This window comes from Idiotropiscis lumnitzeri, chromosome 12 (assembly GCF_059441095.1).
Source record: "Idiotropiscis lumnitzeri isolate Australia: NSW breed Sydney's pygmy pipehorse chromosome 12, RoL_Ilum_1.0, whole genome shotgun sequence".
Taxonomy (NCBI): Eukaryota; Metazoa; Chordata; class Actinopteri; order Syngnathiformes; family Syngnathidae; genus Idiotropiscis; species Idiotropiscis lumnitzeri.
The window spans coordinates 1529837-1556767 of NC_142402.1; the positions used below are offsets into that span (position 1 = coordinate 1529837).

The window sequence follows — 26931 nt, forward strand, 5'->3', positions numbered from 1 at the left end:
AGATGGAGAAGAGTCCAATATCTTATTGAACAGTTCTGGAGCCGCTGGAAAAGAGAATATTTGATGAACATATCGACTAGACAGAAATGGCACTCACCTCGTCGCAACCTCCAAGTAGATGACATTGTCATTGTTAAGGATGATAACCTCCCAAGGAATCTGTGGGAACTTGGATTGAGACGGTTCAAAGTAGTGATGGCTTGGTGTGTCGCATTAAATTGCAAGTTGGAGAGCGAAAATCTCATAAACAAACAGATCCTTCCTTTGATCCATCAATTATTGAGAGACCTATCCAAAAATTAGTGCGTCTTTTGGGAGACTAAACAAGACAGTTTGTTTGTTGGTTTGTCTGTTCGATACCCCACACACATAGTTAACCTGACAGGTTTAATAGATGCAAGAAATCCTGTACAGCTCATTTACTCTTTGTATATTGTTTATTCATGGTACTAGGATTTGGTGGGAGTGTAAATGCCTGATAAGGTGCATTGTTGTTGTTTTGTTTATGTGTGTGGATGGGAGGTTGTGGACCTGCAGTGCCACCTAGTGGCATTTCCGTGTTAGTTTTGGGGGTTATTTCTTCTTCGTTTTCTTTATTTAACTTCCGGGTCGCGACCCCACGAATCATGTCCTTATATATTTCCAGAGGAATGCTCAGTATATCAACGTCTGTCCCGGGAAAAGACAACCGTTTATTAGCACCCTTGGAAAGCGTAACGAGGTACGACGATGCATAAAATACTAAATGTACTAAAAATGTGGATTATTCGTCAGCTGATGTAATTCGATTCATTTGTATTTCCTTATTTGTTTGTATGTAGTTGATATGTGAATTGTTTTGGGAACTACTGTTACAGTTTGTGTTTTTCTGTTCCGTAGTTTTCACAGTGATGTATGCTGGACCCGTTGTTCAGCAATAAAAGATTCTTGACACCAGTTGAAACTCTACGTCATTATTTCAAGTCCAAGGGACCGCTACATTGACTCATGCACTTTTTTGAAAGTTAACTGACATGAGGTTGAGAAACTTATTTATATTACCAGTATTTCTTGTAAAATGTTATCGCCCTTTCGTACTTAAAAATTGTTCTGAGTTGTTTTTATTTATGTTAGTGCAAAGAGCATGAAGAGAAAAGATGCCAGTAAAGCTAAGTCAATATTGATTTTGTTGAAAAGGAGGAATTTTTTCAAAGATAAGAGAAAGCTGTTAAAATAATTGCTATTAAAAGTATTTCAATAGAAATATACTTTTTGTGTTGATGACATGAATTCCAAGATTTTACTCGTTAATAAATGTATAAAAAAAGAACAAATTTAGATTAATCGCAATTAATTTCAGAAAAATGTGCGATTAATTAGTTAAAAAAATTTAATCGCTTGACACCACTAATATGTATATATATATACACATATATATATATATATTACACATATATATATATATATACACACACATATATATATATATATATATATATATATTAGTGGTGTCAAGCGATTACATTTTTTTGTGTGTGTATATATATGTATATATATATATATATATGTATATATATATTTTTTTAATTAAAGTTATATATATATATTGAATTATATATATATATTGTCATATATATATTGAATTATATATTGAATGAAATACATATTGAATTGAATTAAAAAAAAGACTTAAGATGAAATGTGTTTCAAATAATAATTTAGAATCATAGGCAAGGCAAGTGCCAGGGAGCTTTATTTAGAGAGCACATAATTACAAGCACAATACGAAAAAAATAAAAAAATAACGACATTTAAAAACAAAATACAGAGAAATTAAAGATAGCTTACTAAAATTGAATGTACAGTCCAGAAAATGATTTTTAAAAAATATTTTGAAAAATGCTTTCAGAGATCATTCATATTCAATATATCTAATATAATCAGTTTTAACCTGGATTCATGTATGAAGCATTCATACTTGGGGCTGACTTAATTTACAAATTCCCTAATAAACCCTTTTATTAGCACTATGGCATTCATCTCGTCTTCTTTTAAAAATAGGTTTAAAGTTTCTTTTTTTTCTGATGTTTTTTTAGTAACACTTTAGAATAAGTACACACTAATAAGCATTAGCTCAGCAATTGTTATCATTTATAAAGCATGTTTTGGACATGAATAATCATTTGCATATTGCTTGCAAATACTTATTAATTTATTAATTTAACATAATTCAAAGAGTTTTCACTTGTCATTTAGATAAATGGTAATGACAGAACAAAGGTAATGCTGACATTCACATCAAATTAAAAACAACAAAATCATTCAATGTGCAACCGCATACTGTATACTGTAGTCGATAACAGAAAAAGGAAGTATCCGTTGGTACCTTGCAAAATAATGACGGATAACTCTTTTATACTAAGGTAATTACAAACTACATGCATTATTAAAAACCTGCTTTGTGAATGATGACTTCAGTAATTAGAAATGCCTAGCTAATGCTTATTAGTATGTACTTATTATAAAGTGTTCCCGATTTTATTCTAGCAAAGAGAAAAAAATTCTTACCTTACTGACAGTTTCGACTGTCATTTCAACCTTCATCATAACTGTCACTGCATCCTTGTGTGACATGTCTGAAAAAAAGAAACTTTAAATCTAAACCCTTTAATTGTTCAGTGAACTTTTTCAGCCCGAATGGTTTAACATTATACATTAAATAAGAAGGGGAACTTGTTCAGGACCCAAGTGATCCATCAATGACTATCTTAATATCTTTGAGTGGGTGCCAAGGATCCTCTCTCCCATTGACACAGGTGGCCATGGTTGCATGCTCCACTTTGTCAGCATCATATTCCTGCATTCTGCCTCATTTTCCTGCATATGCACAAAAAAAAAAAATCAATTATCTAATTAATACTTGAAAATCTAGAAGAACAGTTGAGTACAGACTTGGGAGAAAAAAAACAGTCTCTGTACTTTTACAGGCTACATGTCTGACAAAAGAGAAGGCTGATAGTATCCATGCTGTTTAGACTAATGATGGTGGGGGAAACAAAAACATAAAACTTACATACCACTTTTCTTCTTTTTTTGGTAACAATTAGCCCAAGTCACAAATAAAATAATGTTACGAGCAAAAACCTTGTTTTCTGGAACATGTTGCTTCATACACTCACACTCATTTTCTTGAGGAGTTTGGTCACTGTTTCTATACCTTTGTTCATTTAAGTAAGTGCGTGGTTGTATTTCAATGTATGGAAGACTATTCTGAGACATTGTTCACGTCCAAAAGGTAAAATCAAATAAAGTCAAAGAAAACTTTCATTTTGATTACTGCAGTAAAAATTAGAACGGGAAGACTAATGTGAGGAAAACACGGCTCTTGCTAACTTAGCTTAGTTTAGTGTAAAAACACATTGGACACAACAGTGTTCACATACTTTTTACATGCACAGACTCATACAAGCGTCACACACGGCTCACGCTTATTCCGCAGCAATTCAAAATTTTATGGTGACTTCCTGGTATAGCTGGGTAAAATACATACCTTTAAGCGGGAGCTCCACCCATCCACGTACTGTGTAGCTGCCTGCTTTCACTGTGATTGGAAAAACGTTGTCTCCGTGAGTCAAATTCAAGGAGTAAAGATGATGTCCAGTCAAGGCCAATAACATGGTTAAAAACAAAACTGACTTTAAACTTACCGTAAAGTTATCAAAATGTAAAGTTTCCAAAAGTTCTTACCGATTTCAACATCCGGTAACCCCCACGTCCAAATCCATAATGGTAGCGGTTTGGAAATTATTCGCTGCAGGTTTCAAAGACTGCGCATGCGCAAAATCACACTCAAAATCCTTTGGTCCAAATCAAAAAATTACATCCAGCACCTTTTTGAAAATTTGATATTAAAGTAAAGAAAATACATGTAACCATAAATATAATCAGGAATGTTGACTTGAAATAAACAAACTAATATTTTATATTGTATATAATATTAATAATTTGCATCAAAAGTAAAACATTAACTGAATGACAACTATTGCATACTTTCTTCGGAGTACTCAGTGATTAATTGAATGCATTAATGGGGTAACAACACATTCACAAAGATATGATAGATCAATCGGAGTAACTCAGCAGAACAACGGAGGTCAAACTCGAATTTGGTGGTTACCTTGGCAATGTGCTGCTGCTGAAGGTTTTATTACAATTCCTCAGAGGAGTGGAGGGAATCATCATCTCCTTCACATTGGCTTGAGAAGCCTCCTGGAAGGAGGAGCTTGGCGTCAGAATTTTTTCTGTCTGCTTGCGGGACAAGGTATGAGCCGTGGACCTGATGTTGACTGGCTCTGATTGGCTGACTGACGACATGTAGTGGCCCACTAGATTACAAAGTAAAGAGACAAAACTGCTGGAGCTAAGTGTAAACTTGACAGAAAATTTCAGAAAATTGCAATATTACTATTTACTCCCACATATATTTGGCTTCCTGCATTAATTGAGAAAGGAAAAAAATAATATTTAAAACTTTAACCAAGATTTGAAATTGATCTTGATTATGCGGAACAACACAGTAAAAAGTTGTGTGGTTTCAAAATTCAAAGCAAGAAACAGACAATTCTAAGTTTGGCAAGTTAACAAAATATTTTTTAAGTTTTGCAGTTGTGAAAATTGTTTTCCCGCATTTCACACCCAAGAAAAAAGAGCTTTTTTTTGTTTGTTGAATGACTTAAAATTTATGCTGTCACTGTCTATAATTTACATTTTAAATATGTTCAAACATAAGTGACTGTTTTAGCCACCAAAAATGTACACATATTTTACAAAGAAGTCACACGCATTGAAAAAAACAAGCTGGAATTTGACTAGACAAGTGTGATGTCACTCATTCCATGAAAGAAATAAAACTAGAGCTGCGAGCAGCTATAAAGGACAGCCCTGGCAACGTTGGGGTACTGACACGTTTGGAAATTAGCACATTGCAATTGCATTGCATTCCAAAAATGGGGCAATATTGGAAAATAAATAAAAAATGAATGACCTTTTTAGTTTCTAATAAGGCTTCAGAGACTCTTTGTAGGTCTTGGGCTGTTACATGTGCCACCAACTCTTGTTGACATGTACTATCAAGGCTGCTTCACTAAATATTTGTAGGGCATTTTGAGCCACATTTTTGAGACTGCGAATATTAAAAATTAACAAAATTTACAGCCAAAAATACTCCACTGACCAAATAATAGTTATTTCTCTGAAACTGCTGGCAGAAAAACATCAAGAAACTAAAACTTCAAGCAGCTATAAGGGGCCCTCGCAGCCTTGGCCACTTTGGGGTACTGGCACATTGAGATAATGGAACATTATTACATCCGATCAAAAACTATTTAGAAAAAAAAATCACCTCTATAAAAGGACAAAAATGGAAATTAAAAATGGCTAACTTTAGAGTAGGGCTTCAAAAACTTTTTTTAGGTTTTGGGCTGTTCCATATACTACCAAATTTGCGTAGATCTAGGGGAAACGTAAAACCGGGGCAGCCTTTTTAAAAAAATATTTCTATGGGGCACTAGCGAGCCATCTTTCAAAAAATGCACAAAAAACAGACAAATTATTGATGATTTTGCCAGGCCTGATAAGTGCGCAAAGTTTCATGAGTTTGGTGAACCTATATATTTATATATATATATATATATATATATATATATATACATATGTTACCTTGAGCCAGTATGTAGCCGTGTAGTCGTTACTACTATGTTGCAAAAAAGGTTTGTACATTCAGGGGATTCATTCAGCAGGCTCCGCGCAGTCCGTTAAAATGTAGGAAAAAAAAAAGATTTTTTGTCTATTGTTGCGAGGGAAAATATTAAACGCAAACTTTGAAGCCTAGCCTCCGTCATAATAATTCAAAAACTAAAAATGTTTGTCCCAGGTCTTAAGATGGTACAACGAAAGCTTTAGGTCAATCGGACAAATCCAGAGTAAATGGCCAAAATTGGACATTCAGACACTCATAACTCACTTCCTGTTCATTTTTTGCGCGTCTCGAGGTGCTCCATGTGCCAACCAATTTTCATAGGGCTAGGTCAAATATACAGGGATTGATTTTTGATTTTCCCACTCTAGATTGTGCTACAGAGCCATCTTGTTTGCATAGTTTATGCTGACTACTACTACTACTACTACTACTACTACGACGACTACAACTACTAATGATAATAATAACAATAATTTCTACAAAAACAATAGTGACCTTGCAGCAGTCGCTTCTCGGGCCCTAATGATAATAATAATAATAATAAATTCTAAAAAAAACAATAGGGGCCTTGCAGGGCTCGCTGCTCAGGCCCTAATTAGTGAATATCCACCCCATCATTTTAGGAGCCCGTAAGATGTTTGTTTGTTTGTTCAAGCATCGACAAAGAGATTTTCAACATTTATGATTTTAGGTTTAATATCCAGTTTTGCTTCCTCTACTGTTTACAATTTACAGTAGCTATTTTGTCTCATATCTTCACTTTCTTTCGTTGTTTCCTTCTCCTTCTCATGTCCTCACTTTCTTTCCTCGTCTCCCTGATTCTCCAAAGCCAAACACAATGTGTTGCCTAGCCCTGGTTGACCTCTGATTTCTTTGACACATTCCCAATTGATTTGGTCGCATTCTTCTTTTGTGTGCACGTAATAAAATGTTTTATATATATATATATATATATATATATATATATATATATATATATATATTTCTGGAGTGTGTCTTCATATCCGGAGCGCCAATTTCCGAGTTATCAACTATAAAAAATGGCCCCCGTTTTGCCGAAAGTAAAACAAACGTGTTTCAAAATCATAAATAAGATTCATCCTGTGGCTGAATTTCTTAAGAAAAGATAAGAAGATAAGATTATTTTAAGCATTTACTGGACAGAATGTCGATTATTAAATTTAGCAGGTTCATATTGACTGAATATGTCAAACATTGATTAGACAAGAAGCCTTTATCAAATGAAACTAGAAGTACTGTGGATAGGAATGACTGGGATGGAAGTCATGGGGTTTACTGATTTATTATATTGTTCTCATATGCTAAAGTTATATTACTTAGTTTAAATGTGCACACATAGTATTTTCATGACCGACACTCACATTCAAAGCAAACATATTCAGTCCTCACATTACAAACAGATTACAAACCAGGCGGCACTTCATGGACAAATACGACAGGGCACATTCTTCGTGTAGGCCGTAGAAGATGCAAACATACCAAATTGGGCGGTGCAGGGGTCACAGGGACGCTATTGCAAAAACACATTCCGAAAGACATAATTTGATCTGGGAGCACACCCCCACACCCACAGAACAGACACACACACACACACACACGCACACACACGAACAAGATTACAGGGGAATGCCAGCGGAGAGAGAGATGGAGAGACTGCCCGCCGGAAAAGGCCAGCCTTGGCGTGCCAGATGGGAATCAACCTTCCAGACGATGACTAAACTGGAGAGGACCTTCCCTTGGATGTGGACCGTGCCGTGGGAGGGAGTGAGGCCGACCGATTTCAACCTACATGACCCTTGACATAGAAACCTGGCTCGCGAAATCCTATATAATGTGATGCTGGGCTAAATAGCGCGCGCCTCTTTTTGACTGTGCTCACTCGAGTACAGTTTCTCGTGCGATGAAGAAAAAGCCGCCCGTCTTTGTGCTATTTCCAGATCTCCAGAAATCAAGAAACTAAATATCGGAACTCTAATCAGTTGTTGAGTCTTTATTGGACTCACAACACCACAGCAGTGGTAAAGAAGGTCCACCAGCGTCTGCACTTCCTGAGAGTCCTCAGGAAATTCAACCTGGACAGGAAGCTGCTGCTGGCCTTCTACCACTTGTCCATCGAGAGCCTGTTGACGTACTGTGTCTCCACCTGGTACAGCGGCTGCACTGAGGCGGACAGAGTATGGCTCCAGAGGACAGTCAAAACAGCGCAAAGGATTATTGGCTGCCCTCTCCCCTCACTGTCGGACATCTACACCGCCCGGTGCCTCAGCAGGGCTCTCAACATCGTCAAAGACAATACCCACCCAAATTTATATTAATTTATATATTTGTCTGTGTTATTGTTGTATTGCACTGGATAGGGGAGCTCTCTAATCTCGTTGCACTCTTGAGTACAATGACAATAAAGGGATTTCTAATTCTAATTCTATTTGACCCTTTTCTTCTTGAGTACAAAAAAACGAACACGCATTGGAGTAAGTTTGGCTTTTAAGGTTCATTTACTAAATACTTCTCATTTCATCGGTGAATCAACTCCAACTCTTCTGCCATAACGATGAAACTTTGGATCATTTGTTTTTCCTTTGTCCTATTTCTCATTGCTTTTGGACGGATGTGAATAATTGTCTGTCATTGAAAATTAATAATATTCCAAAATTTGAATTATATTAAATTATTTTCTTTATGGATGAGGAAGAATTTTCTGTTTCTGAAATGATGAACATTATTTTGTTGTTGGGTAAATACCACATACACTGTCTCAAATGGAGAAATAGTAAGCCCTTTTTCCCAGCATTTATGATTGACTTTAAAAGGTCTTTATCTGGTCTTAAGAAAATAGAAATATGCAACTATGTGAAGAAAATATGTACAGACATTTGTAAATATTTATTGTTTTGAATTGTATTCATTAATTATGCTCCCTTCTATCCGTTTGAAGAGAGATGAAGATTTTTTGGGGTTGTTTTTTCACTTATGAATCGAATCCCCTTTTTTGTTTTTGTTTCATATGTCTATTTTGGTGACATGCTGTTACCAAGTTATCGTCTTTTCCGATCCCGCCCTAGTCATGCTCCACTTCCGGTTGACGTCAATTTCAGGCGCCAATTTCCGTGTTATCGGCATTTCCAGCCTCTACCTATATTTAGACATCCGGGCGATGATTTCACCCCCCACATCCCCACAAGCCTAAACCTGTTCCCTTCCAAACATGTCTGGGTTGTCGTCACCCTTTTGAACGCACCCTCTGCCCTTATCCGGGCTGAGACTGGGCGACATCAACCCCACCTGAAAAGGAGCAAGCCTAAACCTGTCCCCCTCAACACATGGTAGGGCATGTTCAGACTGACGTCATTCTCCTCACCTCTGACACCCGAACCCCCGATCCGCCGCCCTAGTCTCAATTCAGAATAAGAAAAGCCTAAACCAAGCTCCAAACAGACAAATTAAAGTTTCAAGTTGAAGAGCCAGACCTCAACCTAAGAGCTCCTCAAGAAAATGAAGATGTTCAGATCAAGACGCAGCAACGCCCAGAACACCACACCGAGAACGGTGACTCCAATCAGGGCACCGCATCAATCACAACATTGCAGATGATATATTTATCTATTCTATTTCTATAATCTATAGTATATATATACATATATATATATATATATATATATATATATATATATATATATATATATATATATATATATACATACATATATATATACATACATATATATATATATATATATATATATATACATACATACATATATATATATATATATACATACATATATATATACATACATATATATATATATATACATACATATATATATACATACATATATATATATATATACATACATATATATATATATATATATATATATATATATACGTACCATACAGGCGTGCATGAGGACCATGTAGCAGTAACAGTAGGGACATTTCCTTCGCCTTCGACGCTAGCATCCAGCTAGCTGAGCGCTCGCTTTATTGCGCGAATCGTACGAGAGACACTGGTAAGAGCAGGGGTGGGGGTCTCTGTATTTACGTGCATGAAGACTGGTCCAGCAACAGCATGATCGTAGAGAAAATCTCCTCCCCCGACATCGAGTACATGTCTGTTAAATGTCGGCCTTATTATGTCCCGATGGCGCAAACAGTAGTCAACATACTTTACAACCCTCCTGATGCTAACACTAGCACGGCGCTCTCGCTACTCTCGTGTGCGTCATCAATAAACAGCAGCGGGCCCACCCTGATGGCATTCATATAGTAGCGGGAGAGTTTAAAAAGGCCAATTTGAAGACTGTACTCCCGAAGTTCCACCCGCATGTCAAGTGCTCAACAAGGGGAGCGAACACTCTTGATCATGTTTATTCGAACATCAAGCACGGGTGCAGAGCCATTCCCCTCGCCCCCCTCGGCCAGTCAGACCACCGGCCCTTGCTGCTCACGCCTGCGTACACCCCTCTCAGATGCAGACTCGGGCCCACCACAAAGACTGTGAAAACATGGCATGAGACCGCCATGGATGATTTACAGGACTGCTTCCATCACACAGACTGGGACCTCTTTGGAAATCAGGATCTTGATGATGTTTACACACAATGTGTACTGGACTACATCAAGTTCTGCATGGAAACTGTGTCCCTGAACAAGACCATTCAGACTTTCCCAATCATGAAACCCTGGATGTCCAGGCGGGTTCGTTCACTCATCAAAGCCCGTGACACTGCCTTCAGGTCAGGCGACAGAGCTCTGTACATTGTGGCCCGTGCTGACCTGAAAAAAGGCATTAAGCGAGCCAAAACGGACTACAAGAAGAGGCTAGAGTCCCACCTTGCCAGCAACAATCCACGGGAGGTGTGGCAAGGTCTACAGCGCATCATCAACTACCGAGGAGGTAGCGTAACACCGGTAGACCTGAGTGCGTCGCTGGCGGAGGAGCTAAACTGCTTCTTTGCTCGCTTTGACTCACCCCAACCGCCACACCCCTGCACTCCATGCCTCAACTCCTCCTCACTCACTTTGGAGGAACACGATGTGAGGCGTGCGCTCCTGGCAGTAAACCCCAGGAAAGCCACGGGACCCGACGGAATACCAGGCAAAGTCCTCAGAGCATGTGCCCACCAGCTATCACATGTTTTTTGCAGGATCTTCAACTGCTCCCTGGCTCAAGCAGTCAAACTTCCACCATTTTTCCCGTCCCCAAAAAGTCACCCACAATCCACCTGGATGACTACCGTCCTTTTGTTCTCACACTATTCATAATGAAGTGCTTTTAGAGACTGGTTCTCCAGCACATCAGAGACTGCCTTCCTCCCACATTGGACCCCTACCAGTTTGCATACCGAGCTAACAGATCCACTGAGGATGCCATCGACACTGCTCTGCATGTTGTGTTGGCCCACTTGGAACAACAGCAGAGCTATGCCAGGATGCTCTTTGAGGACTACACCTCAGCATTCAAGACGATCATCCCAGACATCCTCATCATCAAACTGGATATTCTCGGCCTCTCCACCCTCACATGCACCTGGATTAAGAACTTTCTGACCAACTGACTTCAGACTGTGATGCTCGGCCCCGAACGCTGAGCACCGGTTCCCCGCAAGGATACGTGCTGAGCCCTCTCCTGTACGCTCTCTACACCTATGACTGCAGCCCGGCACACGGAAACAACACCATCGTCAAATTTGCTGACGATACGACAGTGGTCGGTCTGATCTCAAAAGGTGACGAGACACCTTACAGGGAGGAGATCCAGAAACTAACGGCTTGGTGTGAGGACAATAAACTACGGCTTAACGCTGCAAAAACAAAGGAGATCGTCAGCCACTTCAGGAGGAACAAGACTGTGCCACCCCCCCTCTACATCAAAGGCGTGTTTGTGGAGAGGGTCCACACATTCAAGTTTCTGGGAGTAGTGATCTTCGATGACCTCTCGTGGACACACAACACCACAGCAGTGATAAAGAAGGTCCACCAGCGTCTTCACTTCCTGAGGGTCCTCAGGAAATTCAACCTGGACAAGAAGCTGCTGCTGGCCTTCTACCACTCGTCCATCGAGAGCCTGCTGACGTACTGTGTCTCCACCTGGTACAGCGGCTGCACTGAGGCAGACAGAGCGAGGCTCCAGAGGACAGTCAAAACAGCACAGAGGATCATTAGCATCCCTCTCCCTGCCCTGTCGGAAATCTACACCACCCGGTGCCTCATCAGAGCTCTCAATATCATTAAAGACAATACTCACCCGAGCTCACACCTGTTTGACCTAGGCGCTACAGGTGCATCAAGACAAAGACTAACAGACTGAAAAACAGTTTCTTCCCGAGAGCCATCTCCGTGCTGAACTCTCAGACACAAATACCCATACCTTGCAGAACAGCGACATAATGTGTTTTTATTTTTCCAATTTTGTGTTAATTTTCCATTTAATTATTTAATCTTTAAATAATCTATTTTATATATTTAATTAAATTATTGTTGTATTGAACTGGAGCGGGGAACTCTCTAATCTCGTTGCACACTGAATACAATGACAGTAAAGGGTATTCTGATTCTGATAAAGACCCTGCCATTGAAAACATCCTTTAGTTAATGCAAAAAGTGCGAGCCATGTCTTTGACAGTTTTTCAAACTCCTTGGGAATCTTTTGTGCGACATGTCATATCTGTGAGCAACTTGGGTTTGACTGAGACATTTCAAAACATTTTGGAAAATTGCAAAAATGAAATAAATGTAAGCCATGTACTCACCATACTCACACTGTTTCACAATGTTATGAAATATCAGCTCCGTAACCAACAACACATTGATGTCACACATGAATTGAAGATGTTCAAAGATGCTGGAATCAAAGGTTAATCCTTCTGTTCTATACCAGGCCTACATGCTTATTACGACTTTGAGTTTTCATATCATTATATTGTGTACGTTTGTAACCATATTTAACCTTGCCGTTATAAACATTATTATCGCGTGCATTTTTCAACTTAATATTAGTACAACTCACAATTGTTATTAGCTCCTAGAGAGAGATAATGTTTTACTCAACTACGTGTTCTTTCCCATGATGTGACCCAATTTTTTTTTATTTTTAAAATGTGGTTGTTGTACCAGTGACATTTGCGTATGTATATTTTGGAATAGGTAAATAATGGTGTCACACTTGAAACTAAATCATAAAGCGTAATGAGTGAGAAGAGGTGGATGAAAGAACTTTACTACGATCCCATTCATCCAGCCAGTTTTGGAGGTATATATCACCTCCATTTAGCTGTGCGGGAGAAAATGGGTCTAAAAGTCACACGTGACAAAGTCAAGAATTTTTTTAGCATCGCAAGATGCATACACCTTGCACAAACCAGCACAAATTTGTTTCCCTAGATATAGTTTTTGTTTCAAGATCTATGAATCAATTTCAAGCCAATCTATGGAATATGCAGACTCTAGCGGACTACAACGATATCTACTCACGGCCATCGATGTGTTTTCAAAACGTGCATACACTTGTATCTTGAAGAATAAGATGGGCCCGGAAGTTGTCCGAGCCTTTTAATCGGTTCTACTCCTTCTTCCCTGAAAAGTTGCAAACTGATAGGGGAAAGGAGTTCTTCAACACACAATTCCAAAAGTTGATGAAAAAACACAATATTAATAATTTTGTAACCGCTAGTGATTTGAAAGCTTCAGTGGTTGAAAGGTTCAATCGAAACCAGATTGTGGAGATATTTCACCGCCAAGAACACGCATCATTATATCGATTACAGGATTTAGTCGACAGTTACAATGAAAGTTACCATCCAAGTATAAAACTTAAACCCAATTAAGTCACTCCAGAGAATACTTTACAGGTCTTTCAAAACTTGTACGGCAACCTAACCCATTGGGGTAGTGATAGACTAAAAATGAAATTTAAATAAGGAGATCATTTTAGAATATCAAAAGTGAGAGGTCTCTTTGACAAGAATTATAAACAGTTTTACAGACGAAATATTTAGGATAACGGAGTGTGTACCGCGTTTCCCACCTGTTTACAGGCTTAAAGATTATGATGAAGAAATCGTACAAGGAACTTTCTATGCACCTGAACTCCAGAAAGTCAAGATATCCAAGGATCAAATCTTTCAGGTTGAGAAAATTATCAAAAGACGTAACGTCAGAGGACAGAGACAATTAATCATACGTTGGAAGGGATGGCCTGTTAAATTGGGTACCTGCTACACAAGCTTGAGTAGAACTCTTGTCATTAGACACCATGGATCAGAATCTTGAAGGCAGATTTTACATAACCTTGCCCTCCAATTCAAGTTCGAAAGTGTCATGTCCTGTCATTATCCACACCGCTTATCCTGTACAGGGTTGCAGGGGGGTGCTGGAGCCTATCCCAGCTGACTATGGGCGAACTACACCCTGAACTGGTCACCAGCCAGTCACAGGGCAGACATAGACACCGCCCGCACTGTAAGATGGGCTGAGGATAGGTAATCAGTTTGTGTATTTATAAGCGCAAAGGATTATTGGCTGCCCTCTCCCCTCGCTGTCGGACATCTACACCGCCCGGTGCCTCAGAAGGGCTCTCAACATCGTCAAAGACAATACCCACCCAAACTCACACCTGTTCGACCTGTTGCCCTCTGGCAGGCGCTACAGATGCATCAAATCAAGGACCAATAGACTGAGAAACAGTTTCTTTCCGAGAACCATCTCCATACTGAACTCTCACACACACACGAGACCACCCTAACCTTGCAAAACAGCATTGTGATGTGTTTCTATATGCCCTATTCAGTACTTATTTATTTATCTAATTTATATATTTGTCTGTATTATTGTTGTATTGCACTGGAGAGGGGAGCCCTCTAATCTCGTTGCACACTTGAGTACAATGACAATAAAGGGATTTCTATTCTATTTCTATTTAACACACTTACGTTGTTATTTTAACACACAGACACAGTATCCTGAAGATGTGTTTAGTTAAAGTAACCTTTACACCGTGAGTTGTTATTTTCTGCTTGCTGCTGTCTCCTGATGATTAGTTATTGATGTTTTCTGTCTTCTGCTGATTAGTTTAGTCTAAAACAGACCACCTGCTGCTCGCGGCCTCTCTGTCCCACTCTTTTCCCCCGCCGGCGGTGAAAATGAACAACGGTGTCTGGTTCCTCCTGGCCTTTCAGCTAGCGTTTTATTTCGGCCGTTAGATTTATAGCGTTTTATTTCGGCCGTTAGATTTAGTAAGTTATTTCAGTAAGCTCTCCCAAAATGGGCATTTAAACCTGACATTTATTTGGTGCTGAAACCCGGGAATCACATCCGGACGGACGCTCGCCGCAGGACGACTGGACGCCATCAAATCTGGTACCAGCGTTTCCCCGTTGAGGAAACGGGCCTCCGGACTCCCGTTCCTCCCGTTCCGACCGCCCGCCCGGAGAACGATTCCCTATCGCACCAGGCTGACCCAGGAGCAACCAGGTATTGTGTTTCAAATTATTTTGTACCACCATTTTAAAAATTTTAAAATATTAAAACAATTGGAAGGGGAGTGAAAGAGGTGAGTGAGACAAGCGCGCAGAGGCCAGGCCTCGACCGTTTAGTCAGTACGGTAATAAAACTGCATCGTGCTAGTCCAAGAAGTTATATAAAAATAATTGGTAGCGAATTAGGCCATAACTCATTGGTAGAGAATTGACCATAACTCGTTGAAACTGAGCAAATTTTAGAGATACGTATAGCACGGTGAACAAATTGAGTAGTGTTTCCTCTGTGTCTAAGGTGGCGAATTGGGCCATAACTCGGTGAGAAATTGAGCAGATTTTAGAGAAAAGACGACAGCCTAAGAGAAGGGAAACAAGGTTTCCGCGGAAATTAGAAGGTTCCCTCCGGTGTCGACAATGGAAATGATCGACAATCTGGAGAAGGTCTACTCACAATTTCACATTAAAATTTAGAGAATAATAAAATAATAAGGCATTATTTTCGGTGGTTTTTATTATTTTTATTTAAATTTCTTTGGTAAACAAACTGCTTGAGAAGTGTATGTGTGTGTGTGAATGGTGAGCTGCGCAGATGTGTGAGAGAGAGAGAGAAGTGGATGAGTGTGAAAGATTGTGTGAGCGTGAGTAAAGATAACAGACTTTAGACAACAACAGAAAATAGGTCAAAAACGTGGCCAAAGAGTTGAAAGCAAATTCAGATGTTAAGTTTATGAACGGGTACTGACTCGGATTGTTGCCAATTTCTGGAGAAGTGAGTGAAGAAATATGACTTTAAGCCAAGCCTGATGGATCAGGTTTCAAAGCAGTGAGAAAAGAATTGGCAGGAAAACAAAGTAAGCTGAAGATAAGAAAGGGATAAGAAAAGAAAAACAAAAAAACCACAACATCAGTGGAAGTGCAATGTACATTTTGCTTGTGAATGTTTGCGAAAAACTGTATGCAAGTGCAAATGTAAGTGAGTGAATGGTGTGATTGGGGATTACAAATACCATTTGGTATTTTATCCCATGTAATGCAGTAGAGGTATAAACAGCAGACTGGTGTGGAAGCAAAAGGCAAGAATTCTCCACCTGAAAAGGTTGAAGTGAGAATTACCGCAACAGGAAATTTGAGTTGCTGTCCTACTAAGAAACCAGTTTTTAGAACACCCTAGGTGTTGACAAACTGGTCCAAATTGTCTAAAATGGGGATATTAGGTAGTAAAATGAAACCCAGAAATATGCTGCAGTGTAAGGATTGGATGCATGTGAAAAAACAAAAAACAAAATACAGGATCTTAATAAAATAAATTAAAGATTTAGGTTAAATGGAAAATTAAATACATTTTATATAAATTCGGAGGTTAGTTAAACACTCACAAAAGTACTATACAGTACCGCCAAAATTAATAACCATAGACAAGACAAAGAAAAACTCTAAAGAGATAGAGAAATTTGCGCATATATAAATTTAGGAAATATTCAATTGAATAAATAGTGGATATGGGATCCATTGGCATAAATAAAGGTCAATAGAGAGGTAGTAGTTGAATTAAAGGATTTATTATTGGCCAAAGATAAGAATAGATTGTGTTGTTGTTATTACTAACATGTTCTTATTGTTTCTAGTTGTTCAGTGTTGAGAACTGTGTGTGTCGTTTTGTGGGCTCGTGTATATGTCTGTGTGTCTGTCTGTGTGTCTAAATGTCAGAAAGAGTGATAAAAGGGGTTAGAATTGTGCTAAAAGGATTGATGAAGTAGAGATAAAATGAAATCAATGATTAGTAACCAACAAAAGGCTACTTATGAGTGATGAGATCTTATTGAGGAAAATAATTCCCAAATTTACAAAAGAAATTAATAAAGGAGAAGATTTGAGGAGATAAATCTATTCCAATTTGAAAATAAAATAAAATAACTTATACAACGGGATAGGCTTAAAAGAAAAGAGAGAAAAATAGCCTGATGTGCGTTTTCTGAAAAAAAAAAAAAGATTGAACTTAGACGCCTAAGCTGATTTAGAAAGGAAAGACAAAGAAAGACCCCATTAAAGATGAGAGAAAGAATAGGAAGAGGAGCGAACAAGTGAAATACATCAGGCTGTTGGCATTAGAGGTTGATGAAGGAACAGATGAGTTTCTAAATGAAGAGGTCCTCCGAAATTTACAAGAGATATTGGTCTTTGATTAAATAACTGAGCTGGAATAACCGTATTGGTAAATGGGTCACCAATTACCTTTTTTGTGACACTGGTGCATGTAGGATTGCTTATAATAAATCAATTCCAAATGATAGCGCAAGTGAGAAAGGTGCCATAGTCAGATTTGCAAGTGGAATAACTGAATAGAGTAACAGAATTAGAACCTGTGTGGTTGAAGTACCCAGAAGGACACTGAGTTGGTTGCATGAATTGAAATTAGCTTTATTTTTACAGAACAATGAGAGCCCAAGTTGTGAGATGTGATTAACTTATAGAAAAAAAAAAAGATTGGTGTTGACACAATTTATACATACATGATTTAAACAGACAAGGTATATCATTTTGATGATGGTTTTTACTTCATTGTATACTTGTGTCTCCTTCAGAAAGAGAGAAGTAGGTGTTTAAAAAACTTAACAATTGATTGAAGTTTTTGGAAATGAGCATGAGAAACCTCTGCGAGAGGCGAAGAGGAGGTGTGGTCGTAAATCGTGAGTGTGTGAAGAAACAGCTCTGTGAAGAGGTCCCAAGTGAGGAGAAGGAGGTCAGAGAGAGAGTTTAGTGATTCACGAATGTGTCATTTGAACAAATGAATGAGGATAGGAATTAGATTCTGCTTTTTGGTGAATTGAAGAAATAAATATTTTATATTTCATATTCCAGTTGATGATGTTTGTATTAAGGTAGGCCAGAAATGGAATGAAATGCAGAAATAGAAATGATACAGGAAAAAATTTGGCAAGGGCTATAATTTTCATAAAAGCAGAGAAGATATTAGAAACTACAAATAACATTGATGTGTACTTGTCCACTTTAAGGTAGAACTGGTTGAAGTGAAATGAGTTACAAGATTAGAAAATAGGAAATAAAATAGAATTAACATGTTCACTTTTGTGATAAGAAATTTGTGATTAAAGGGAAAAAGAGAATTACAGGCTCTTCAAATAAAACAACCTAATTTAAATTGGCCAACTTGTAAAATGGAAAAGAATTCTAAATTATGCACAAAAGGCATGAACGTGTTGAGCAGAAGGAAGGAAAAGGAGGAAAAAAGGAGGAAGCAGAAAGTCCTGTTATAAACATTACTTTTTCAGGACCAGTCGTGATAGCAACGGAGGATCACGTGACGTAAATAAAATAAAACAAACAAACAAACAAACATAAAAAGTAAGTGTAGAAGCATTTCTACATCAACGTGCGTTTTACTTATTAGGCCGTGATATGCACTGACACAATTGGACCTTAATATCAGAGTTAATAAACCAGGGCAAATTCAAACACTCGTCAAAACTTTAAAAGGGCGCATTATCAGTGATAAGCAAATAGAAAAAACATTGCCAGAGGCTTAAAACCAATAACAGAGAAGTAAATGATGTTTTTATAGAAGTGTGTATTTTTGTTTGTCGCATGAATTGCAAATTACTCAGAAATCACACGACCATTGCTGGACATCATTTATGACAAGCCAATGATATTTGCAAGAAGAGAAAAATTGTTTGAACACTTGAGGCTGACAAAGCTTTTTGAACTTGTCAAGCATGTACTCATTGATTAAGATGTGTTAGCACTACCAACTTGATATTTAACTGCTAAATTGAGTCATGGAAATTCCCATGTCTCAACAGGGGGGATTGATATCCACAGTACAGCTAGGAGAACAAACCTTTTTAAAAAAAAAATTTTGTAGGTCATGTCTAGTGTGTAGTAAACATAATTTTCAAGGGAACATGAGACCAAAAAGGTGATTGTATCGACAAAGAATCTTAACGCACTACCAAATTACTATGAGCATTGAGCAAACAGTGACTGCAAAAATGGCTTCATGGACTTGTGTTGCTGCAGAAACACAGGAAAGTGAACCCATTTGCATATTAGTCACAATAATTTGATCCCGTGGTAAGAGCCGCGTCAGAGTGTGTTCAAGCAGTCTTCACTGCTGCTTAAGGAATTAAAAAATTACATTCTTGTCCACCACATTCACATTGCACGGCGACCTAATTGTCACAGGGACACATTACACTGATAAGGTGCGGTACGTTTAAGCCCAGCGTCATTTTTTCCCGCACCAGTAGAAGGCGCCACACGACTGTGGAAGCCGCTCCAAATTATCACCAAACCGCGACTTGACCTTATGGACACTTTTTTAATATTTTTTAGGACATTTTTCTCCCGACTGGAGGAACATTTTTTTTTTGTTTTTGTTTTGGGGATTGCAAATAGAAAATTTTGTTTCAAGGGATACTAAATTCTGTATGTTCAGGACAAGCTGCATGATGTTTTGCACTGATTCAGGCGTGTCAGACACAAAAACCAGGTGCACATTCCAGACTGATAAGAAAGAAATGAGGTGCACATTCCGGAGTGATGAGGAGTAGAAGCGTTTGAGAACCAAGGTCACAAAACAGATCGTTTGTAAGACAGAAATTGTTAGAATGAGCAGGAAGAGCGTAGGCGGGTGTGAGCTAGTCAAAATTTGGGGTTTCCCATCTTGTATGGGTTGTATTTACAATGTGAACTGACAGTCAAGATAAATGTTCATGTGTTCTGTCGACATTGGGCAAACAAGGGCTTTAAAAAAGACCACAACAGGAAAAGAAAGGTTGTGCATAAAGCACGTCTAAATAGTTATTTGTGAATGCAAAGTTCACTCAACAGAAAATGACCCAATTATAATTGGAAACTGCCTCGCTGACAATGCAGCGAAGGCTGCAGCCCAAGGCATGACCTCAAAGTCGGCACTGCATTACTATAAGAGAAAATGACCACACACACACACACACACACGCAGCAAATCAACTTGACAATTTGATATCACGCAAGGAAAAATACACCACTAATTGAATGCACACATTGGGATAACAAAGGTGCAAACATTGCTGAGGACAGGATCAGCAAATTGGCAGATGGCAAATCCTGCCTGCCTAATTCATTGATTGGAAAAGTAACAAGAGTGACACACCAGCATAGCCGTGTGTCAAGAGAGGGGAAGTATGATATGAAATTGTTCCCACATACAGACTTTTCAACAAAAAACTTTTTTTTACACAAAGGTTTATTTGTTTGAGATGCAATATTGTTTGGTTGTAATTAATATGTTTTCAAAATGGGTTACATTGTTTTCCAACAACATGATGATGCTAAAACAGTCGGAATAAGTATTGTGTAATCGAATTATCCTGACATTTGGAATTTATAGAGTGATTGAAAGTGAAAATGATGCATTTTGTGAATGATGGTGTAACAAGTGGGACAGTCGTTGCAGAATTGACTCAAAGCGTCATTGTGCATACAGTCTGCAGGACTTGTGGAACGCACTAATGGAACTGTTAAAGCCAGACAATATTGAGACAATGAGAGAAACAAAAAAGACGATGGCCAGACTGTTTCAATCACAGTAATGAGGATAGTGCCAGCCGAAGGAAGGACACTATCCCCTTTCGAAATCCTATATGGCTGCACACATAGACTCTCAGGTTCATCAGAGCCACCAGCGACTGGCACATCGGTCCCAGTCCACAATGGAAAACATGTTTGATCGAAAAAGATGCAAAGACACAATTACTGGTCAGTGTGTTCTGATCCACAGAGAAATCACGTCCGTGTGGGAGACCAACTCTTCTTCAAGGTGTTGAAACAACTTCGTTGGGACAAGTGAATGCTGAGATGGCCCTCGCCAGATGATGGCAGTGACCCCGACGGCAGCAAAGGTCGCGGGGCGTGGCGACTGGATCCACCAGTCGCAGTGCAAGCTGAAAGGCCTAGCGACGCGAATCCCTCGAAAAGGAGTCCACCTGAGTCACAATCTCGGACCACACGCACATCAGAACCACACAACCAGCCACAGATACGAATGTTGAAGCCACAGAACAAAAAGATTGGATGTTGTCTGGAAGTTGGTGACATACATGGAGAAATTTCAGCCTTGATTGGAGAACATTATTGCATTTGGATTTTTAATGAAAACGAAACAATTATTGATGTTATGACCACTATGAAGAATTTGGAAGACACAATATATCGGGATAATTATGGTTTTCATTTTTGTTATGTGTAGTCTGTTCATGTTGCATTATTTTTATGACAAAGATGATGATTAACCGCATGTTTGTTGCCCACATGTACCATTACAACCTGATTGATGTTGAGAATGACGAATTCGAACTGGACAATGACGAACTCGAACTGGACACTGAAACCTAAAAAAACCACATGGACCCTTTTTGCCCCTGCCCCAACATGTGCACACACACACCATACATGAAGAGCCGAGAGGCAAAGACGGCTGTCTCCTCTTACAACAAGGCAAGGGGCCTTCATCAAGTCACCCCAGGGACAAGCTCTGCGTGGAGACAGTTTTGTTATTTATCACTAGGCACATTGAAATGTATTTTTATATGTTTTGTTCCCTGATGGTCATCAAATGATGAAGATCTCGTTCCACGCCGGAAGGGAGGAGGGGAATTTTGTCCCTACTGAGGGTTTTCGCCCCTCCACTGATGATCACACTGTTGTATAATTTCATTTTGAGGATCTGTTTTAAAGCCGTAAGGACATGATTTTTAAATCCACAACAGGGGGGAAATGTAAGATGGGCTGAGGATAGGTAATCAGTTTGTGTATTTATAATCATGTTTTTATACAATATTTATATCAATGATAATTGCTTTAACACACTTACGTTGTTATTTTAACACACAGACACAGTATCCTGAAGATGTGTTTAGTTAAAGTAACCTTTACACTGTGAGTTGTTATTTTCTGCTTGCTGCTGTCTCCTGATGATTAGTTATTGATGTTTTCTGTCTTCTGCTGATTAGTTTAGTCTAAAACAGACCACCATTGTTAAGTAATCTCCTGTCTTCTGGTGATTTAGTTTAGGCTAAACAGACCTTCATTGTATTCTAATTTCTTGTGATTCTTGAGTCAAGCTAATAAAAGCAGAGCCGGTGAGAGGAGGAGGGAGAGGAGTTGCATGCAGCGGCTGCGAGCAGGCGAGCTGCTGCTCGCGGCCTCTCTGTCCCACTCTTTTCCCCCGCCGGCGGTGAAAATGAACAACGGTGTCTGGTTCCTCCTGGCCTTTCAGCTAGCGTTTTATTTCAGCCGTTAGATTTAGTAAGTTATTTCAGTAAGCTCTCCCAAAATGGGCATTTAAACCTGACATTTATTTGGTGCCGAAACCCGGGAATCACATCCGGACGGACGCTCGCCGCGGGACGACCGGACGCCATCAAATCTGGTACCAGCGTTTCCCCGTTGAGGAAACGGGCCTCCGGACTCCCGTTCCGACCGCCCGCCCGGAGAACGATTCCCTATCGCACCAGGCTGACCCAGGAGCAACCAGGTATTGTGTTTCAAATTATTTTGTACCACCATTTTAAAAATTTTAAAATATTAAAACAATTGGAAGGGGAGTGAAAGAGGTGAGTGAGACAAGCGCGCAGAGGCCAGGCCTCGACCGTTTAGTCAGTACGGTAATAAAACTGCATCGTGCTAGTCCAAGGAGTTATATAAAAATAATTGGTAACAAATTCGGCCAAAAGCAGAGCCGGTGAGAGGAGGAGGAGAGGAGTTGCATGGAGCGGCTGCGAGCAGGCGAGCTGCTGCTCGCGGCCTCTCTGTCCCACTCTTTTCCCCCGCCGGCGGTGAAAACGAACAACGGTGTCTGGTTCCTCCTGGCCTTTCAGCTAGCGTTTTATTTCGGCTGTTAGATTTAGTAAGTTATTTCAGTAAGCTCTCCGAAAATGGGCATTTAAACCTGACAGCACACAACTCAGGCGAGTGTACCACTACACCATCAGTGACGTCCGAAAGTGTTTATAGACAATTCAATAGTGCAATACAGAGTGAATCTGGCCCATCATATCCATCTCAGAATCAGAAATCCCTTTATTGTCATTGTACTCAAGTGTGCAACGAGATTAGAGAGCTCCCCTCTCCAATGCAATACAACAATAATTCAGATAAATATATAAATTAGAAAACAAAAGCTCCGGCAACATGACTCAGATGATCCTATCTTCTCGAAGTTGTACACATTTGAGGATACTTCAGCCCTGAAGACTTCTACCAACTTATTTTTCATCGTAGTAGTAGCGCCACCAACTGGTAAAAGCTAATACAAGTTATTTTCTTGGATGTTTTTCTCCGTGCAACTCAACAAGGTCGCCCTCATATATGCTCGGATTACTGTTTCGGCCATGAGGATGTCACAATACGAAATTCGTCCTTTTTCGTGAAAGGTTGTGGGAGTGGCATTGCACTGTTCGGCAATAAAACAACGCTGATTATGAGGTTGTAAATATGAACGACAACTCGTGAAACTTTACACACACATCAGGCCGAGCAAATTTATCAATATTTTATACGTTAGTTGTGCAGCTTTTTTGAAATGGCTCGCCATGGCCCTCGAGAAATGTTAAAAAAAGCAGCCCTGGTTGAGTGTTTCACCTCGCTTTTTGTAAATTTTATGGAGTACAGTGAACCCTCGGTTATCGCGGTTAATGGGGACCGAGACCACCCGCGAAAACTGAAAATCCGCGAAGTAGCGGCGCACCTTCAAAAAAAATAAATAAATAAAATAAAATAAAATACTTATATATACTTCGCACCTATATATATATATATATATATATATATATATATATATATATATATATAGGTGCGAAGTAGTGGCGCACCTTCAAAAATGCTTAAAAAAAAAAAAATATATATATATATATATATATATATATATATATGAGATGTCCTTTATTAGTCCCACAATGGGGAAATTTGAGGTGTTACAGCAGCAAAGATATAGATACATATATATGGGTAGAGAGAGAGAGAGTGAAATTCATGTTATAACAAAAAAAAAAAAAATTATTATTAAAACTTATTTTTTATTCCCCAGCCATTATTTTCGTATTTATTCAATTACTTCTTTTTGTATTTATTTAATTACTTCGACTTTTAGCTGCTGGTACGCCGTCCGGTGTGCCCTGTGAATGTTATGATCCTCCAGCAGAGCTGGAGGATTGAGCAGGACTCTCCAAACGCAGACACGGGAAAAAAGGTGGTGATACAAAGATATTTATTATAATCACAATATAGTCAGTGTAATCAGCGCATCTCGCAGCAGCTGACGGCATTGCGCGAGACGATCGCTGGAGGAACGCCCACACAGCTGAAAAAACAAAAACACACGCGGCATGACAGGCACGGATCATGACAGTGAAATGAAAGGTGGCATTCTTCATTTATTTATTTATTCATTCATAACTGACAGCCTCACGCTACGCTCGTGCCCGGGCGGAAGAGGTGCTCCTATTCGGCTTAACTGTGACACACGCCCGCCCTCCTCCTCCAGAGCTTCCATTCGGTTAAACTTAGGGGCCGCTTGGAACCGCCCGTGCCCGGGGAAGTTGTTCCTCTTCGGCTTAACTGCCACGCACGCCGGCCAGTCTCCTCCGGAGCTCTCGCACGGAGCGAAATGTCGCCCCGCTAGTGCCCGGGCGGAAGTTGTTCCTCTTCGGCTTAACTGCCACGCACGCCGGCCTCCTCCGGAGCTCTGGTACGGTCCGAACCGCGCGAAACGTCGCCCCAAATCGTGTCCGGGGGAACCTGCTCTTCTTCGTCCACTCTCCTCTTCGGCGCACACCGGCCGTCTAACCGCTCCAGCGCCCCCTCGTGCCGCTCGGCGAAACTACAATGCCCCCGAATATTTTTTAGACCCGCGAAGCACTGAAGCCGCGAAAGGTGAACCGCGAAGTAGCGGGGTATTACTGTCTATAAAAACACATCACGTTGCCTTCGAGTCCTTGACGAAAGCAAATTCACAATCAATACTTTAACCATACCAATGAGTTACTATGATAATATTGAATAAATGGAAATGATGTGGATGCACTTCTCAAGAAAATCCCTGAGGAAAACCCACATATAAACAGCATTAAAGGGGAGATTTTTCTGGTCAGGGATTAGTCGTTTCAGGGTACGATTCCAGCACCCTTAGCCTACAATTTTTGGGGCGATCCCTGATGAATGGATAAAGACGAGTCACAAGACACCATCATGTGACACTCTGAAGAAGGCAAAAGTCTCGCCGAAACATCCATACATCCATCATCTATACTGCATCTCCACACTAGGGTCGCGCGGGGTGCTGGAGCCTATCCCAGCTATCTTTGGGCAATAGGCGGAGGACACCCTGAACTGGTTGCCAGCCAATCGCAGGGTACACAGAGAGGAACAACCATCCGCGCTCACACTCATAGCTAGGGACAATTTAGAGTGTTCAATCGACCTGCCTTGCATGTCTTTGGAATGTGGGAGGAAACCGGAGTACCCGGAGGAAACATGCAACATGCAAACTCCACACAGGATGGCCGGAGTCGGGATCGAACCCACGACCGATGTTGTCTCTCACTGTGAGGCGATCGTGCTAACCAGTCAGCCACCGTGCCGCCCTCGCCGCAACATGTCAGGTAAAAAATTTACCTAAAACGAGATTGTCTGCGATAAATGAATCAGTCAAAATATAAATAATAAGAAGAAGACAAAATGAACTTAATACAAATACCCTGATGAATGGATTAGCCGTGGACCCCACTGGTCAGCGACCCACCCCACCCTGCAGATATAAAAGCGGGCATGTATCATCTACAGTGGTACCTTGAGATACGAACGTCCTAATATAAGATTTTTTTGAGATGCAAAAGGAAATATTCATGAATTTATGTCCTAACATACGGCGGAAAATTTTGAGATACGAACGCGCCTCTGTTTGGTTGCTGACGCCTCACTGTTTATACACGTCTTGTTATTCGTAGTGTTTTGTGCTCGTTTTTGTATTATTTTGATTAATAATACGCTATTTTGTTATTAACCATGGGTCCCAAAGATAAAGGTGGTGAGAAGAAAAAAAACTAAGAAAATTATCACAATGAAAATTAAACACGTATTTATCTCCAGGCATGAACGTGGGATTTGTATCGTCGACTTGTCAAAGGAATATGATCGTAATCCTTCCACTATATCCACGATCATCAAACAGCAGGAAGACATCAAGAAGCAGCAACCATCAAAAGGTGTCACCATTATTTCTAAATTACGTACTGAAATACATGACAAGATGGAACGGCTACTGTTAATATGGATAAAGGAGAAGGAATTGGCTGGCGACACCGTTTCGCAAGCGATCATTTGTGAGAAAGCCAGCGACATTTTAAAAGACCTTAAGCGTGAAGCAGCCGAGACGGAGGGGGAATCATCGCAAGGGAATGAAGAGTTAAAAGCCAGTCGTGGATGGTTTGACAACTTTAAGAAACAAAGTGGTATTCCTTCCGTTATTCGTGATTTGAGAGCTGATGTTAAGGCGGCTGAAAGTTTCATCAAGAAATTTGAAAAACTCGTTCGTGAAGAAGGATACCTGCCACAACAAGTTTTTTTATTGTGATGAAAGGTCTTTATTTTGGAAGAAAATGCCTAGGCGTACGTTTATCACGGCAGAAGAGAAAC

At 39.7% G+C, this 26931-nt stretch overlaps 1 protein-coding gene and 1 long non-coding RNA gene across 4 annotated transcripts in view; both read right to left on the bottom strand.

Moving 5' to 3' along the window:
• The window catches only part of LOC148325152 (phospholipid phosphatase-related protein type 4-like), a 235487-nt gene that overhangs the window by 61932 nt on the left and 146624 nt on the right, over positions 1-26931 (bottom strand). For all 3 annotated transcript variants that reach the window (XM_088311140.1, XM_088311142.1, XM_088311141.1), the window contains one exon: positions 4157-4364. In XM_088311140.1, coding sequence (XP_088167266.1) covers positions 4157-4364 — 208 coding nt within the window. The remainder of the gene's footprint in view (positions 1-4156; positions 4365-26931) is intronic.
• Positions 1716-3716, bottom strand: LOC148325153 (uncharacterized). The gene is made up of 2 exons (XR_015846152.1): positions 3530-3716; positions 1716-2856 (listed from the first exon to the last, which is right to left on the bottom strand). It is a non-coding gene; the product is annotated as an uncharacterized LOC148325153 (long non-coding RNA).